At 42.1% G+C, this 18005-nt stretch overlaps 1 protein-coding gene across 1 annotated transcript in view; it reads left to right on the top strand.

Moving 5' to 3' along the window:
• LOC124397120 (deleted in malignant brain tumors 1 protein-like) overlaps positions 1-18005 on the top strand; it is a 224632-nt gene that overhangs the window by 122741 nt on the left and 83886 nt on the right. Inside the window, exon 12 of the mRNA XM_046866619.1 lies at positions 17676-17990. Within this exon, the coding sequence (XP_046722575.1) occupies positions 17676-17990 (315 nt within the window). The remainder of the gene's footprint in view (positions 1-17675; positions 17991-18005) is intronic.

The raw sequence follows: 18005 nt of genomic DNA, 5'->3' as shown, positions 1-18005 counted from the left end.
CTGTAGCAATGTGTAAAGTTTACTGTACTTTACAGCACTGTTTTTGTTAATTTTTTTTATGTTTTGCAATTTCCTGGTGTTTGATCTAATTTTGTTTCTACTTTCTTGTTCTTTTTTTCTGTCATATTGTTCTTTGCCAATCACCTGACCTTAGTCTGTTTCACATTTAGATCGTATTTGTCAATTTGAATTTATTTCACTGCTTATATTTAAGAAACAGTCTTACATTAAACTTGTATTTGTTTCTTCCTTTGTGCCCGTGCACTACATGACATTAAAAGTGACAAGTGACAACTTCCGAACACATTCTTCCCTTCCTCTGTAATGGTTTGTGCCTCTGCCTGGACACTGAAAGGAAGGTATAAGAAACCATGTCTGGCTAATTGGGTTAATGATTGTGGTCTGTAGAAAAGGCTTTACATCGCCAACCAGCTGCCCTACCTGGTCCTCCAGTGGCCACAGCTCCTCTCTATTCTGTCACCCAGGTGCACATGGCCCTTGTCCCTCTTCCTGCAAAGGTTCTGGTGGCCATCAGTCAGGAGAGACATAGCAGCCTGTCCCACTTGTGCATAGCATTAAAACCCAAAGACTTCCCCAGCAGGTCTACTCTGCCCACTCCCCTGTGCCAAGATGCCCATTGTGTCTTGACTTAGTCATTGCGCCCCGCCCCCTTCCCCATGCAAAATGTGGGGGAAAATTTGGGAGACAGGCAGTTATTAACTTTGCCTCCAGGTAACATTTACTTAAATCACCCTTTTAATTGACTTAACCACTCTCTCTGTGGCTATGGCAGTTAATAAAAGCAGTTAATAAAAGCACTAAGAGACATAAGTCAATTGACATTAAGGGTATCAGTCTAACAAGACTGACCTCTGGTACACCTAGAGCCGAGGCTACACCCTGGTGCAGCTTTAGGAGTGTCAGAGGAGGCCACAAGTTCTCCAGGTCCGCTACGATGCCGGGTGAAAATTGAGGAGTGCTTGCTGAAGCTGGCCGTGCCCAGAAGCACTGAACGTGGCAGGGTTGATGCACCGGGTTTTGGCCGAAGCTCGCTTATTGAAAATGACAGTCCTCAGATCTGTCATCTCATGGGGCTTCAGGCCAGAGCATCGCACAGGATCCCTCACAGAAGGAGTGTGAGTAGCGACGCACTGTTTCTGTATCTCCTGATGATGGAAGGTGCTGGGTTGTACTTGGGGCTGTGCCTGCTGAGCAGCCCCATGAGTGCAATGTGGGAGAAACCTCTGAAATGCCACCACCTGTTTCTTGGCCTCCTGGAGTCTATTGACTACCGTGTTCACGGAGTTGCAGAACAGGCCAGTTGGCACTAGAGGGGCGTCCAGCAGCATGGCCCTGTCCCGATCGGAAAGATACCGATAGGGTAAGCCATGGGTACCGCAAGGAGCGGAGGTGCCTCCTCGACAAGTGCCCACTGGAAGCAGAGTGTTCGCATTGACATGTGAGCACAATGTGCACAGTCAGCTCCCTCAAGAACTGACTTAGCATGCTCCGCTCCCAGGCAAGACACACATAGGCTGTGTCACGTAACTACAAAATTCAGACAGTCAGTCTCTGAATTTCTAGTGTCAAACAATCTTAACATTCACATTTACCTTTTTATGGATACAAAGTAATGACACTATAGACTCTCACCTTTAATTTTATCAAATAAATATATATCAACAATATACAGTATGATTGTTTGATTGATGAAGTGTGTGCCTTACACAGCCTTTAGCAGCTTCATCAATCTTGATTTAACGAAAGTGGCTTTTCTGTTTGTTATTGTCTAGTAAACCTGCTGCAGCCCAATATCTCCTTCAGTGCTGCCAGTGGTTCATTCCACTGGGGGTCTGATGGACCAGATGTGACAAGGGGCTACAGCTTCTCAATCATCTGCTCCACTAAACCTCAGTATCCAGGAGGATGCTTCCACTTGAAGTTCAGTGGATCCAACATCACCAGAACTCAATCAGCTGTTAACCACTCAGCCATCTTCCTGTTTCCTGAGGCAGATTTTGTCCATCATGGAAACTACAGCTGTACCTATGAGATTAATGTGTCTTCACGTACGTTTACCTCCACTGCCAATGAGGTCCTGGTCATCACTGTGAAAGGTAGAGTAGAAGAAATTGTTTCTGTCATTTTCTGTTCTGCAGTTATATTTTTGAAAATCCTGATGATGATGATGATGATGATGATGATGATGATGATGATGATTTTGCTCTCAGCATCTCTAGCTCCCTACATTGGTGTTGGAGTGACAGCAGGACTGCTTCTCTTCCTAGTTCCACTCATCATTTACTTTGTAAAAGGCAACAAACAAGAAATAATCAGCTGAATAAGACAAATGATATGCAGTGTGAGTTTCACTATAGTAATAAAATCACCCAATTAAAATGTTAATATATTTTTGTTTTATACCAGAAATACAATAGTCTTTATTTTGTTTTGCAGACTTTGCACAAAATACTATAAATGGATTAAAAAATTTATAAATTTATGAATTTTACATAAAATTGCACAAAAATCATGTAGGATGTAATCACTGATTATTTTCCTTTAACAGCATTTAGGACAGACCATTTCTTACATTAGTTTTATTGAAAATTGAATATATAGAAAATTAACCTGTAAACCTCTGTACATTTTAAGTAAATCAAGTTGGAGGTGCCAACAACACTTATGAGAGTCCCCAAGGAAAACCTGAGACAGATGACAATGAAGACATTTATCAAAATGCAGAAAACATTTTTCAGCAGCAGGAGGAGGATTCCGAAGACTCGGATGATGATTACATGAATGTTGATCCCGATGAACAAAAAAGAGATGTGGGCAATGACTATGTGGATACGGACATTTATGCAAATTGTGTAGGTTAGAGTGCAGGATCCACAGTCCAGTAACAAGTTATGATTAAATTAGATCATTACTTTCGATAGTTAAGATATTATCATTGTGAATGATAGATTTAAATGGAAATTTGAATAAGTTTATTCTTTATATATATCTTATTATTATTTACCATTGCAGTAGGATTTTCTTACTTTATTTGACGGTCAAAGATTGTGAATTACATTTATTTAATCCATGTTTGTCTTATCTGCAAAATTTAATCAGTATTATTAAAAGCAATTTTGCTTTGGAATGCTAGCACTTAAAATTTTGCCTTCTCCTCATGCTCATGTTGTTCTTTTTACAGCTATGATACAAATTGCCCTGTGTAGATTTTATATTTGTTGATATTTGCAGCATAGCTTAAATTATAGTACTAATATAATCTTTTTATTTTTATTTTAAAAGTCGTTTTGTATTGTAGAATTATTAACTTGCTTCTATAATTAAGGCTCTTGTCATCAATTTAGTGATTCTGAATAACTCAAAATGTAGAAGCAATGTCAGAGATTGCCCCCTGTGGCAAACCTTTGTGTTGTCATTAGTCTCTGTAGCAGCACTTCAGCATCGAACAAAGGAGGCAGAGATTTTTTGACGGGTGCCTGTGATTTATTTTACTCAGATACAATAAAACTTCATTACTGAAGAACTCATTGTCTCAATTCTTTGTTGCAAATTCTCTACATAAATCACAACTATTGACTGACTTCATAGCACCATACCAATAACATCACAGCACCATGGCACCAAAAAACTACAAAGAAAACAAATAAAGAAACAAGCATAAGCAAAGAAAAATAAACGACCAAACACCGACCGCAATCTGTGTGTAATCTGTCCCATGGAAGCATGGCGTCTCCTTGCGGTTCTGTCCGCACTCTCGCTAAGGCGGAGCGGCACGCTAGTTTCTGGGGCTTGCAAATGGACCTCACAGAGGGTTTAAAGACGGGCTTATCCCTTTCTCCTACCTCATCTTCTCGGTCCAGCACTCGTTCACAGGCTTCGGGAACAAGCTTTTCGGCGGTTTCTTCCCCCCCTGTCAACCGACCTAGCATGCTCCGCTCTCAAACAAGCGACAAGGGATTGTGCATATATAAGAAGAGTTAAAGGAGACAAAAACTAAAACAGCAGAAACAAAAACAGCAGCTTGACCCGAATTTGACTGTCCAGATCAGGACTATGCTACACAAAGAAGACACAATGAAGGGAGGTATCCAGAAGTAGGGTTGCTTTGTTCGTAAAAACTTGCTGCGAACCATTTGTTACTTAGGCCGAGAAAAGGACTAGTTGGCTACTTGATTTGTTGTTTGTTATTTATGTTAGCTTTCTTAAAATGCAGCTTAGAATCGTCTTTTTCTTTTGTTTATTTTTATCTGGCACTGTCCATGTTTCTGTGGTCTGTGTGAGTCTTTTTTCTCTGTCAACTATTTCCTGGACTGTTTTCTTGTCTCTTCTGTCATTCTGTTTTTAAGTCAGTTTTGCATTTGATCAATAAATGCAATAACCACACGCTAACCTCTGGTGCTATTATATTTACCTTCATTTTGATCCAAACATCCTGCACTTCCACACCCCAGCCACCCTCACAACCCCCACCCCAGCCACCCCTACACTCTCACCTGAGCCACTGTGGGAATGTAACACAAATGCAGCAATATTATTTCTCTTGTATCATGAACTAGATAATAAAAATAATCTTTATTAAAAAATGATGGTTTTGTATTTGTTCAATTACATGTGTCACATTTAAAGTGTTTCATTTTTTATAGTGAATTTACTGTTTTGAATTTGAAGCTGCTTTCACCTTTTTTGGAAGAGGGTTCTTTTACAAAGCATTGGAAAACATTTCATAAATGCTCCCAAACTGTCAGAAATGCAAAAATGCTCTTGAATCCTTTTAGACCACTCGACCAAGGTTCCAGCTTGCCAGCTTAGTGTAAAAACAACCACAAAGAAACATATAGAAGTGCTGGCAGCTGTCATGCGCGGAGAAATGGAGGTGGAAGCTGTAGTAGATGGAGTGGGTTTTATTTAGAAAAGTGAGGGAAGGGAATAATATGCTCTGAAGCAAAACAGGAAGGAGATAATCCGTGGTACGCCGAACGGTGGCGAGGTCCACAAAGTCCGAGAACGGATATTGGGTAGTGAAACCGATATCCGTGGTGCGCCTGAGGAGAGGCGTGGTCCACACGAAGAAAACGGACGCCTAATGTGGGGACAAGGTCCTGAAGTAGGTCTCGTGAATTAGGTTCAGGTGTGGATAGTTAGTATGTAGGAGAGGCGCTCAGTACGGGCGGGGTGCCGAGACCAGGCGAAGCCGGTGGAGCCCTGACAGCAGCAAAATGTGTCTTGTGAGTGTAAATATAGATATTCATGAAATATATAATTGTCATGTCCTCATTACCTCAGACACAATCTCAAAAAAAGGATTAGGATGAACAAACATTTATAGAAAGTAATTCATCAAGAGGATTCAATCTTGCTTTAACTGCTGCTAGAAAGTGTAGATAATTTTTTATATCCAATACTATAGATATTGTGCTTCATTAGTGATTATATATTCAATCTTTCAGTTGATGAGATCAGGTAAAAGGGACAGAAAAATGAAGATACGATGCTTAAGTGTTGCATCTTAGTATGCCATGAGTTAAATTTAATTCTAAATCTTGTCTATATCTGGAATAGAGGATTAACAATGAATAGTATGAATTTTGTTGACAGATTATTTTATTCTTGCGGAAATATCTTGCATATGTAATCGGCATAACATAAATATGTGAAGCACTGTAATATACACCGATCAGGCATAATGCAGCATACACCTCCCTAATATTGTGTTGGTCCCTTTTGTGCTGCTAAAACAGTCGTGACCCATCGAGCATTAAAGAATGAACTTCTTCAGCAATGTGATCTACAGGAACTCGTTTGTCAAACCAGCCTTCACTCCCCACGTGCATCAATGAGCCTCAGCCGCCCATGACCCTGTCGCCGGTTCACCACTGTTCCTTCCTTGGAGCACTTTGATATATAAAATAGTCCTTAATAACCTTGTGCTTGCCCATTTTTCCTGCTTCTTACACATCGACCCTGAGGACAAAATGTTCACTTGCTACCTAATAAATAGATCCACCCACTAACAGGTGCCATGAAGAAGAGATAACCAGTTTTATTCACTTCACCGCTTATAATGGTATAAGGTCATAACATTTTGCCTGGTGGGTGTATATGCTCTGAATCTGCTGTATGTGGTGTAAAATGACACAAAATAACACATAACGATGACTTTACTGGATTATTGTGCTTTACAGTATGCTAGGTTAGCAGCTTTTTTTCACATCAGCAGAAAAGAAAAAAGGAAAGTGTGAGACAAAATGTGAAATCATGAGTAAAGAAAGTCTTGAAAAGATTTCTATAACTAGTGGTGCTTTTGGCTGATTTTTTTATCTCTCATAAGCAGAAACTGCGCAAAAAAGAAACTCCGCCTCTTCAGATTCATGAAGCTTCACCATAAATAAAAGATCGACAGTGAGCGCAGAAATTAGCATCAAACTGATCTACACCTGAAGAACCAGCATGCTGAAACTTCATCTAACTTTATTCCTTGGTAAAAAATCTTTTATATATAATTCCACAGTTTCCACAATTTATCATTGTGAATTATACACGAGACAGGGTTTTGTTTAACAGTTCATATCACAAAGAATCTCTGCAAGATGATTATTATTATTTACTGATTTTTGAGGTCTTTGAGGAGATTAGATTTTTTTTTTTACCTATATTATCTTGCTTTATGTAGATACATTATTGTCTTTATTTTTTTATTGTTTACAATTTTATAGAAAAAATATAAATGACTATTTTGTATATAATCTTATTTTGAGCTGTGTGAGATGTGCTTAAACTGTTACACTTCTTGTTTGAGTAAAAACATGCTGATGCGATATTACTGTTGCGCTCGACATTAAGCTTTAATGGCCGTTATAATTATTTACTGTTCAATCTGCTTGTCTTTTCTCCTGTTGGAGACTTTAAAAATGAAAGAAACTTTTCTTTAAAGGGTGATTAAAGTTTATCTTATCTTTTTTATAATCTTCAGATTTTGCCAAAGATCTTTTACATTAGAACCTCTAAACATATTATTATGGTAATAAAATCCTGTTAGAGCTGGTAATAGAGAATTAATCAATACCTTCTGACCAATCAGAATCCAGACCAGCACTGTGGTTTAAATTCTAATACACAGTGTTCATGTACGAGCTTCTGGCCGTGTTACTCTTTTCATATGTTCATTTTCATGAAAGGTGTTAATATGTGTAGTGAGGACTGAACCAATTACCTGCTGAAAACAGTTATATTCCTAACAATAAGCAAATTTCTAACAGACTCATTACACAAACTCTTTAGTATTTAACAGCATGGTGAAGCAGAAGCACAGAGCGTTCGGTCACAGCACTACTGTTCTGCTTATGACTGAATTACTGATACTATTAAAATAATTTAGTTTAAGAATAATATTAATATTTTTTTAATACAATGACTGATACTATTTATTAAATATATGTAACATGCACAATTATTTTAATAAATATATGTTCATGTTACACTGCACATATATTTCATTATATTATATTTTATTATCTTTGTTTATTCTTTTTTTTACTCTTACATTTTATTTTTTTATTGCTGCTGGTCTCTGAGAGCTACCAAACTAATTTTTTGTATCATTACAATGACGAATAAAGTCTCTAAGTCTAAATTCATATACAGCTGAGGATTATTTATATTTTAGTATAATTAAAGAGTATCATGCTAAAGACAGCTTTAGGATTTTATATCACTGGTTTACATCCTCTTTATTTTCTCTCCATAGTCAGTGTCCCTACAGCTTCACTGTTGGCTGGTAAGTGTAATTATAATTAAAAAAAAAAGCTAGATCACATATTGGAACGATTAAACTGATTATACTTATTTTATTACCTTGAAAAATAATTTAATTTCAAGCACGTTTAATTGCTAGATACAAAATGTAAACCTCCTAATTTAGAAAATAAATATATACTCAATTGTTCTTAGAAGACGGAATAACCTGGTTTAGAGATCATGAACACTAAGAACAAAAGTGAGAGCAAATGAACTTTCTTACAGGAAACAGATTATTTCCTGCATTAACAGCACACTATACGATGTACTGTAGGGGGTCATGATTATATATTTTCTTTAAATATAAATTAAGCAAACAGAGAATAATAAAAGGCAATTCTAAACTAGACACATTTGTTTAATTACATGTGTCACATTTGAAGGGTTTCAGTTTTTTATAGTGAATTTACTGTGTAGAATTTGAAGCTGCTTTCACATTTTTTGGAAGGGGGTTCTTTTACAAGGCATTGTTGAAATAGTTCAGCATTTCATAAATGCTCACAAACTGTCAGAAATGCAAAAAATGCTCTCGAATAATTTCAGACCACTCGACCAATCAGGTTGCAGCTTGTCAGCTAAGCGTGAAAAATAACCACAAAGAACATTGGAAGTGCTGGTAGCAAAATGTGTCTTGTGAGTGTAAATATAGCTATTCATGAAATATATAACTTCTTTCCAGGAAGCAGATTATTTTCTGCATTAACAACACACTATACGATGTACTGTAGGGGGTCATGATTTCCTATTTTCTTTAATTATAAATCAGCAAGCAGAGTATAATAAATGGCAACTGCAAACATGACACAGAGTATTTAAAAATGTACAGTATGTACATTCGAGTGTAGAAAAATCTGCATCATCAGACCTACATCTTTGTTTAGACTTCATTTAGACTACACAACACTCACAGTTCGGTATGTACCTCGATTTTTAAGTCTCAGTTTGGGGGGGAAGAAGTGCAAAACCTAAAATTGCTTTTCAATTTATATTAATGCAGTTTATTATTATTAACATTTGTAATCATAAACATTTAAACCGTTTACATTTTTAAAACAATTTTAATCAAAATGTCTGCTTGGTTAAATAATATATAAAATCTTCGTCTTTTTCTTCTTCTTCTGGCTTCGCCCATTAGGGGTCACCACAGCAAATCATCCATCTCCATACCTCCCTGTCCTTTTTCAACCCAACTACCTGCATGTCTTTCCTCACCACATCCATAAACCTCCTCCTTGGCCTTCCTCTTTTCCTCCTTCCTGGTGGCTCCATCCTTAGCATTCTCCTAGCGATATACACCATGTCCCTCCTCTGCACATGTCCAAACTATCTCAATCTCATCTCAATCACCTTGTATACAAAGCCTCCTACATGCACTGTCCCTCTAATAAAATAATTTCTAATCCTGTCCATCATCATCACTCCCAACAAAAACCTCAGCATCTTCAGCTCTGCTACCTCCAGCTCCACCTCCTGTCTTTTACTCAATGCCACTGTCTCTAAACCATACAACATCGCAGGTCTCACCACAGTCCTATACACTTTAACATTCACTCTTGCAGATACCCTTCTATCACAAAATCACTCCTGCTATCGCTCTTCTCCAGTGACTCCAACCTGCCTGCACTCTTTTCTTCACTTCTCTAACACACTATCCATTACTTTGCACTGTTGACCCCAGGTACCTGAACTCCTCCACCTTTACCGTCTCTTCTTCCAGCAACCATACTACTTCACTGCCCTCCCTTTCATTCAAAGACATGTACTCTGTCTTACTCCTACTGACTTTCATTCCCCTTCTCTCCCGTGTGTACCTCCACCTCTCCAGCCTCTTCTCCACCTGCTCCCTACTCTCACCACAAAAAAACAATATCATCCGTGAAACATCATAGTCCATGAAGACCCCTGTCTGTCTTCAGGATCTTCCCTACACCATTTCTCTTTCCATCCATACCATGAGAGAACAGTTTAAACCCACCTCCAATGCTCCTGGCCACAACTTGGTCTCCTGAACACAACATATCTGCCTTTCTCCTCTCCATCATATCAGCTATCTCTCTCCCGTTCTCAGCCATAGTACCAACATTTAAAGTACCAACTCTAACCTCAACTCTCCTTTACTTCTCTTTTCCCTGCCGTCTCTGTAGACGTCTTCCTTCTCTCCTTCTTGGCCAACAGTAGCCCAATTTCCATCTGTACCCTGCTGGCTAATGATCCCTGCTGCGGTCATTGGTAACCCAGGCCTCGACTGATCCAGTATAAATTTCTCTTTCGTGATCCGCCCATTTGATTTGGCACATGTTTTACGCTGACCTTCCTAACGCAACCCTTCCTATTTATCTGGGCTTGGGACTGCCACTGAAAGTGCGCTGGCTTGTGCAACCCTAATGGCTGGGTTAAATAATATATAAAATAATATTTAATAATATTTTACATAACAAAATACAAAATTATTGACTAAAGTATGTTGTCTCAGGGGGTCCTGTGCACTGTGGAACGAGGCTATTCGATTCTTTTTGGGTCTCGTCCACCCCGTTTTGATGGGGTTGTTTCCACTCTAGTGAGAACCCGAGCAGGCTCTGGTCATGGAAAGTTCTAGTCCAGGTCTAGGTTCTACAGCCGGTACTTCATAGTTCCTAAAATGGACGGTGGGTTGTGTCATGTTCTGGATCTTCGTCAGCTGGCTCACTCTTGAGACTCTTGCTGACCCTCAAGCAGGTAATGTCTCAAATCAGATACGAGAACTAGTTTGTCACAGTAGATCTAGAGGGTGCATACTTCCATCTATCTATCCGTCCTTCTCACAGAAAGTTCCTGGGGTTTGCTTTCGGGGCTGAAGCTTACCAGTATCAGGTTCTTCCATTTGGCCTTACCCTCTCACCCCGCATCTTCACAAAGTGTGTCAATGCGGCTCTGGTCTCCCTGAGACTTCAGGGCTTCAGCATCCTCAACTATATCAACGACTGGTTGATATTAGTTTAATCAGAGCAGTTAACGGTCTCGCAATGAGATGTCGTTCTTGTTTACATAAAGGCTTTGGGGTTTTGGCTGAATGCCGGGAAGAGTGTGCTTCTCCATTACAGAGAACTATGCGTTGCAGCTTTCCCCTGCCTGCATTGTGTCCATCCTTACGGCCGTCAGGAAGGTAAGAGAAGGACAGCCTCACTGTCAAGCAGTTGCATAAACTGCTAGTGCTCATGGTAGCTGTGTCCAGTGTCATTTCACTTTGCCCTCTGTACTTGAGACGCCTCCAGTGGTGGCTCAGGACCTATGGCCTCTCACGGAAGGGTTTCCCCCTCCGTACAGTCAGGGTCATGCGGTGATGCCTATGTGCCTTAGATGTTTGGAGAGATCCCGGGTTCCTATCTCAGGGCCCTGTGGGGGAAGTCCCCAGTCGTCGTGTAATGCTAATGATGGATGCGTCCCTCACAGGGTGGGCCGCTTCCACCCAAGGTCTATTAGAAGGGCCCCCCATCTACTGTGGCACATCTATTGCGTAGAGATGCTGGCCATGCTTCTAGCAATTAAACAGTTTTTTCTCAGACCTCAGATGTCACCACATTCCGACAACACCTCGGTGGTCTCATACATCAACCATAATGGAGGTCTGCTCTCACACCCCCTCTACAGGCTAGTGCAACAGATCCTCCTGTGGTCCCAGGGGAAGTTGCTCTCGGAGATCTGCAGGCCCTTTTGTAACCCTCCTTTCTGGAGTTTATTCCAGGTATGGCCAGTACTTTTTGAACCCTAGAATGGGTTACTTCCCCAAAGTGCCCTTGGTCATGGAACGAACGAGGGCACCTTGGGGAAGTAACCCGTTCTAGGTTACAAAAAGGTACTGGCCATACCTGGAACTTCCCCCAGTGATGTCTGACCATCTGCTTGTCTGTGACAGCCCTCCGAGGGGAGGCCTTCCTGCAATAAGCAGACCTTGAGCAGATGGGTCATTGATGTTATTGCATCCTCTTATGAGTCCTCTGGTTCCCCTGCTCCATTCGGGGTCAGAGTCATGGTCCCCTGAAGTACCTCTCTAAGACATCTGCAATGCTGCAATCTCGTCTACCCTGCTGACCTTCGTCCATTTCTACAGTCTGGACCTCAGTGCCACTCCTGGCCCCTCTGTCTTTTGACCTAGTCAGGGACAGGTCAGTCTGGCATGATTGCCACCCTGCCACTCCATGTGCATTTTATACTTCCTGGTCGTGACATCATCCACTGGTGATGGCCTGCATCCAATTTTGACTAATTACAAAATTTATTTCAGAGCGTGGACAATGCGATTCGATGCAGCATCTCATTCCTTCAGGGAACTAGGGTTACATACATAACCTAGAAACGGTCTGTTCTGAGTGGAACCCATCTTGGAAAACCTATGTAAAAGCCTGGCCACTGTACTGTAACTCAGTTTCAGGGTGTTACAGCCTAACAGCCTAAAACAAATACTGTCAGTCAGTGATGGGTGAATTATTCAGCTTAAGCTTCTACTACTGATCAGTAATTTAGTGTTACTTTTATTAAAAGAATAAAACATTCCATTTTATAAGAAGATAATCAACAGGGTGTGAAAAAATGGCCACCAACCCAGAAGTGCACATTGCAAAACTGGAAGTGCACGCCGCGAACCCTCTGGGTTGCTCAGGGTGATCAAAATGGAATGGCTTACCCGGTAGCGGGGCACGGGACATGGGAAAAGTTGAAACGGCCAAAGAAAAGCCCCCAGCATGCCTGATGGGGTGTCAAGGGTTTGGCCGACTTCAGGTACTCCAGACTGCGGTGATCCGTAACTCAGTATCGTGTTGATGATAAATCTGGAACCATCTTTGCATGTGAACTCTGATACTGAGTGCTGTTGAGGTGTTTCACTTTCCTGCTGATGTTCTCGTACAGGAAACCACAACCTCAAACCAATGACGCCACTCCTGTACAACCCCCACCCCTAGAGCAGAAAACCTCTACAACAAATTGACAAATCCGGTCAGGCATGGCCAAAACAGGAGCAGATGTAAAAAGGTCTTTAAGTTTTGAGAAGGCCTGTTAAGACTCAGAGTCCCACAGGAACAGCCGATAGTTGGAAGTGGGCTGGTGAAGGGGGGCCACAATAGAGCTATAACCCCGGATAAATCGCAGATAAAAGTTGGCAAAACCAAGGAACCTCTTAAGTAGGCCAACTTCTGACTACCTGGATTCGGCCTGTGTCCATCTGTATCTTCCCGGCTGACAGTATGATCCCCAAGAATGAGGTGGTGGTGACGTGAAACTCACATTTCTCAGACTAGGCAGAAACGTGACGTGTTCCTCCTGGGTTCAAGAGAAAATGAGGATGTCGTAAAGGTAAACGAATACAAAGCAGTTAAGCATGTGTTACAAGACATCACTGATCAGAGCCTGGAACACTGCTGGAGCGTTGGTCAGGCCGAACAGCATTACCAAGTATTCTTAATGTCCGGAAGGGGTGTTAAACGCAGTCTTCCCTCATCTCCCTCCCGATTAGCGATTCTTGACAGTAATGGTGTTAAGCCCCCGATAGTCTATACTTAGGCAAAGGATCTTGTCTTTCTTCTCCATGAAGAAGAACCAAGCCCCAGCACTGGAGGAGGAAGGGTGAATAATCCCGGCAGAGAGAGACTGCTGGATATACTGGTGCATTGCCTCCTGCTCAAGTCCAGACAGATGGTACAAACGTCCCTGGGGAGGAGAGGTTCCAGGCAGCAGATCGATGGCACAGTCGTATATCTGGTGTGGTGGCAGGGCGGGTGCTTGACCTTGCTAAAAACGGCCCCCAGGTCATGGTAGCCTGCCAGGATAGAGCTAAAATCAGGTTGAGGCTCCTGACATGGCGGGACAAGTGCAGGGCCGGTTAAGGAAATGCAGTGGGTCTGGCAGGGCACTCCTATTCTAAGACTCATACACTGTTAAAATCTAGATGGGGGTTGTGTTTCCAAAGCCGGGAAAACCAAGCATGACATGAGCATGGGACAAGGGGATGATCAGGAATGAGAGCCACTCCTGGTGTTTGTCAAGTCAAGTCAAGAGGCTTTTATTGTCATTTCTACTATACACAGTGGTACACAGTACACAGTAAAAACGAGACAACATTCCTCCGGAACCCTGGTGCTACACTGGACAACATAAAGCTACAACACAAGACAAGCTACATAAAGTGCATCGAGTGCAACCTAGTGCAAACAGTGCAGACAAAAAAACAGTACAGACAGACAGTGCAGACAGAAAACACAAGACAAGACAAGACAAAAAACCAATATAGCACTGACTAGTAAACCTACTGTAAACTCAAATTATACAGTACTGTGCTAGGTGAAATGTAAAATGTAAAAACTATAACTGGGAGTAAATATAAACAGAACAAACAGAACAGTGTAGTGCAAAAGAACAGCAGCAGTCAAGAGGTGAAAAGACAGCATGTAAAAAGTATAATAGTGATAAATGTGCAAAAAACAGCAGTTAAGGAGTATAGTACGGTCGAGTATAATAAATAATAAATAAATTAATGGTTGTGGAATGGATTGAGATGAGTGTGTGTTAAGTATTTAGTCCAGGTTGTACAGTTCGGTACACACATTGAGTAAATGTGTATGTGTGTTCTGTTTCATTTCTGTGTATTCAGAAGCCTGATGGCTTGGGGAAAGAAACTGTTGCACAGTCTTGATGTGGCGGCCCGAATGCTTCAGAACCGTTTTCCTGATGGCAGGAGTGTAAAGAGTGTGTGTGACGGGTGTGTGTGGTCGTCCACAATGCTGTGTGCTTTGCGGGTGCAGCGTGTAGTGTAAATGTCCATGATAGAGGGAAGAGAGACTCTGATGATCTTCTCAGCTGTCCTTACTATCCTCTGTAGGGTCTTGCGATCCGAGATGGTGCAATTTCCAAACCAGGCAGTGATGCAGCTGCTCAGGATGCTCTCAATGGTCCCTCTGTAGAACATGGACAGGATGGAGGGAGATGAGCTTTCCTCAGCCTTCTCAGAAAGTAGAGACGCTGCTTGGCTTTTTTCGTGATGGAGCTGGTGTTAAGTGACCAGGTGAGGTTGTCTGCCAAATGAACACCAAGGAATTTGGTGCTCTGACGATCTCCACTGAGTATCCATCAATAATCAGTGGAGATTGGTCGCTCTGTCCTCTCCTGAAGTCAACAACCATCTCTTTCGTTTTGTCCACGTTCAGAGACAGGTTGTTAGTTCCACACCAGGCTGTTAACCGTTGCACCTCCTCTCTGTATGCTGACTCATCGTTCTTGCTGATGAGACCCACCATGGTTGTGTCATCGGCAAACTTGATGATATGATTCGAGCTGTGCATTGCTACACAGTCGTGAGTCAGCAGAGTGAACAGCAGTGGGCTGAGCACACAGCCCTGAGGGGCTCCAGTGCTCAGTGCGGTGGTGCTGGAGATGCTGTTCCCGATCTGGACTGACTGGGGTCTCCCAGTCAGGAAGTCCAGGATCCAGTTGCAGAGGGAGATGTTTAGGCCCAGTAGGCTCAACTTCTCGATCAGGTGCTGAGGAATGATTGTGTTGAATGCTGAGCTGAAGTCAATAAACAGCATTCGAACATATGAGTCCTTGTTATCCAGGTGGGTGAGGGCCAGATGGAGGGTTGTGGAGATGGCATCGTCCGTGGAACTGCATGGGGTCCAGTGTGGGTGGAAGCTGGGTCTTGATGTGCCTCATGACGGGATGCATCTGGGAGGGAGGCGTCATGGTCACAAGCAGGTATGGGGATGGTAACAAGCAGTGGCTTGGTACGGCAAGATGCCTGGTAAAGGGTGTGCCCATCTTAGGCCTGCAGGGTGGTAAGCAGCTGTTCAGTCTAGATGCCAAATTAACACACCATGTTATCATCCAGGAATTCAGAGTCTGCTCCGGAGTCAATGAATGCTGCCAACTTGTGGGTATGGTTTCAAATGCAGATCTGTACTTTAAGAAGTGGTTTGGAGGAGACAGCCAGTGGTTGGCTTGATGTGGGCTCCCCCCGTCAATGGTGAACCCTGCCTTTTGCTGGGCACCAGGCCGCCATGTGCCCTGGTTCCCCACAATAGAGACAGAGCCCCTCGGAGCAGCGCCTCTCCTTCTCTGTGAGCAATAAATGTCGGTGCCCTATTTCCATAGGCTGAAGCAAAGTCAGGGGTTCTGTAGGGGTCTTTTGACAAACTGGGAACTGAGGACCAAGTTAAGGGCATTTCAATTGCCTTTCAACGCATCGGTCCAAAAACCTTTGGTCAATCCTGGTGTTCAGAGTGATTAGACCATCTAGGCCAACTGGTAACTCCTGGACAGCCAGCTCATCCTTCACATCCATAGCAAGGCCTCACAGGAAGGTGTCGTACAAAGCGGTGTGGTCCTAACCACTGTCAACGGTGTCTCTGCAGAAATCCACAGCATAATTGGCAACTGAGCAACTACCCTGGGTGGTTGAGAGAAGTGACCGTGCAGCATCCTGCCGGGGAGTGGCAGTATCAAAGGTCTTGCGGAGCTAACCCGAGAAGGCGGCAAAAGAAGAACAGAAGGCAGACTGGCTCTCCTACTCGGCAGTCGCCTATCACAGAGCCTTTCCGGTCAGCAAGGATACCACGTACGACACCTTGGCTTGCACGGTTGGAAATGAAGAAGGCTGGAGCTAGAAGATGACAATGCACTGTGTGAGGAAGGAGTGGCAAGATCCGGGTTCCCCAGAGAAATGTGCAGGCGGGGCTAGGTGAGGCTCTCAGTGGGGTTACCATAGCTAGGACTGGTTTTAACTGTGGAACCGCCAATGGCTGCTGTAAGGTGAGGGTCCTGGTGTTGCTGGCCGAGACCTGAGCCAAGGTGTTTATCTCGGTTCCTATATACTAAGCATCCACGGGGTCCATTTTGGCCAGATTTTTCTGTCAGGCACTTGCTGGAGGGACCCAAATGCAGGACGCAGACTGACAGTTATGATAAGAGTCTTTAATTAACAAACTAGGGAGTAACCATTTGAAAAGCCAAAACAACTGTGCTAATCCCAACAAACAATTCAAAAAGCAAAACCACCCAAAAGTCTAAAAATACATTAAAATAGTCCGAGCATGCAGCATAGAAATCCAGGCAAAAACACAGCACAAAAATAATCCAAAACTGAAAACACAGAGGAGGAAAACAAACAGAGACACAAGTGAAAAAACAGTCCTAAAAAAACAAACAGGCGAAAGGCTGGAGGACCTCGGAAACAATCTGAGGAGACCAAAGAGATAATCCGGCAGAGACAGAGTTCTTCAAGTCCTTAAATACCGGTCAATGCAGGAAAACCCCAAAATGTCCGCCGACCTGTAAGTGAATGTTGCAAAGTGCGCACCGCGAAACCGGAAAACCGTGACAATTATAGAAATTATTAGTACAGGAACATAAACATAAAAGTATAATAGAATATTAATCAGCAAATTTTGTCAGATTTGAATTCAGCAATACTATAGTAGAAATCTTACCTACATTTACTCTTACATTTGATCATTTAAAAACCCCTGGAAGATGAAGGTCAATAGACATCTACATTTGCTCCTTTTCTGATAAACTGCTCCTTCAGCCTTCATCTGTTATGATACAAAAATATTTTTATTCAGTCAAGTTGAATTGTTATTCTTCCCAGCAAGTGTTGCATGGCTTGGGCTTATCAACAAGCTGAACTGTTCAGCTGAGACTCTGTAGCTTAGATTGAAAACATTTATTATAATAACTTCAGTTTGACATTCATCAAGAATGCAAGGCTTGATAATAGTTTAAACTTTTCTGCAAACTCAGCTGCTGTTCTATCTATTATTAAATTTTTGTAACTTATGAGTATAAACAATTAACAGTCATTAATAAAAACCTTATGTTTTTATATAATTAATCAGTCCATAATCAGATCAGGCTGGTAAATGGTCCAAGTAACTGTTGTGGTCGAGTGGAGGTCCAGCACAAAGCCCAGTGGGGAACAGTGTGTGATCATTACTGGGACTTAAAGGATGCAGAGGTGGTGTGTAGGCAGCTTGGATGTGGTAAAGCCGTCAGCGCTCCTCGTAATGCTTACTTTGGTCAGGGAACTGAACCAACCTGGCTGGATGATGTTCAGTGTAATGGAACTGAGAGCTACATAGATCAGTGCTCACACAGAGGATTTGGAGAAGAGAACTATGGACACCATAAAGCTGCTGGAGTCATGTGCTCAAGTAAGTTATTATTCT

Source organism: Silurus meridionalis, chromosome 14, assembly GCF_014805685.1.
Source record: "Silurus meridionalis isolate SWU-2019-XX chromosome 14, ASM1480568v1, whole genome shotgun sequence".
NCBI classification, from domain to species: Eukaryota; Metazoa; Chordata; class Actinopteri; order Siluriformes; family Siluridae; genus Silurus; species Silurus meridionalis.
The sequence above is the reverse complement of the archived record's forward strand: the minus strand, read 5'-3'. Positions and strand labels throughout refer to the sequence as shown.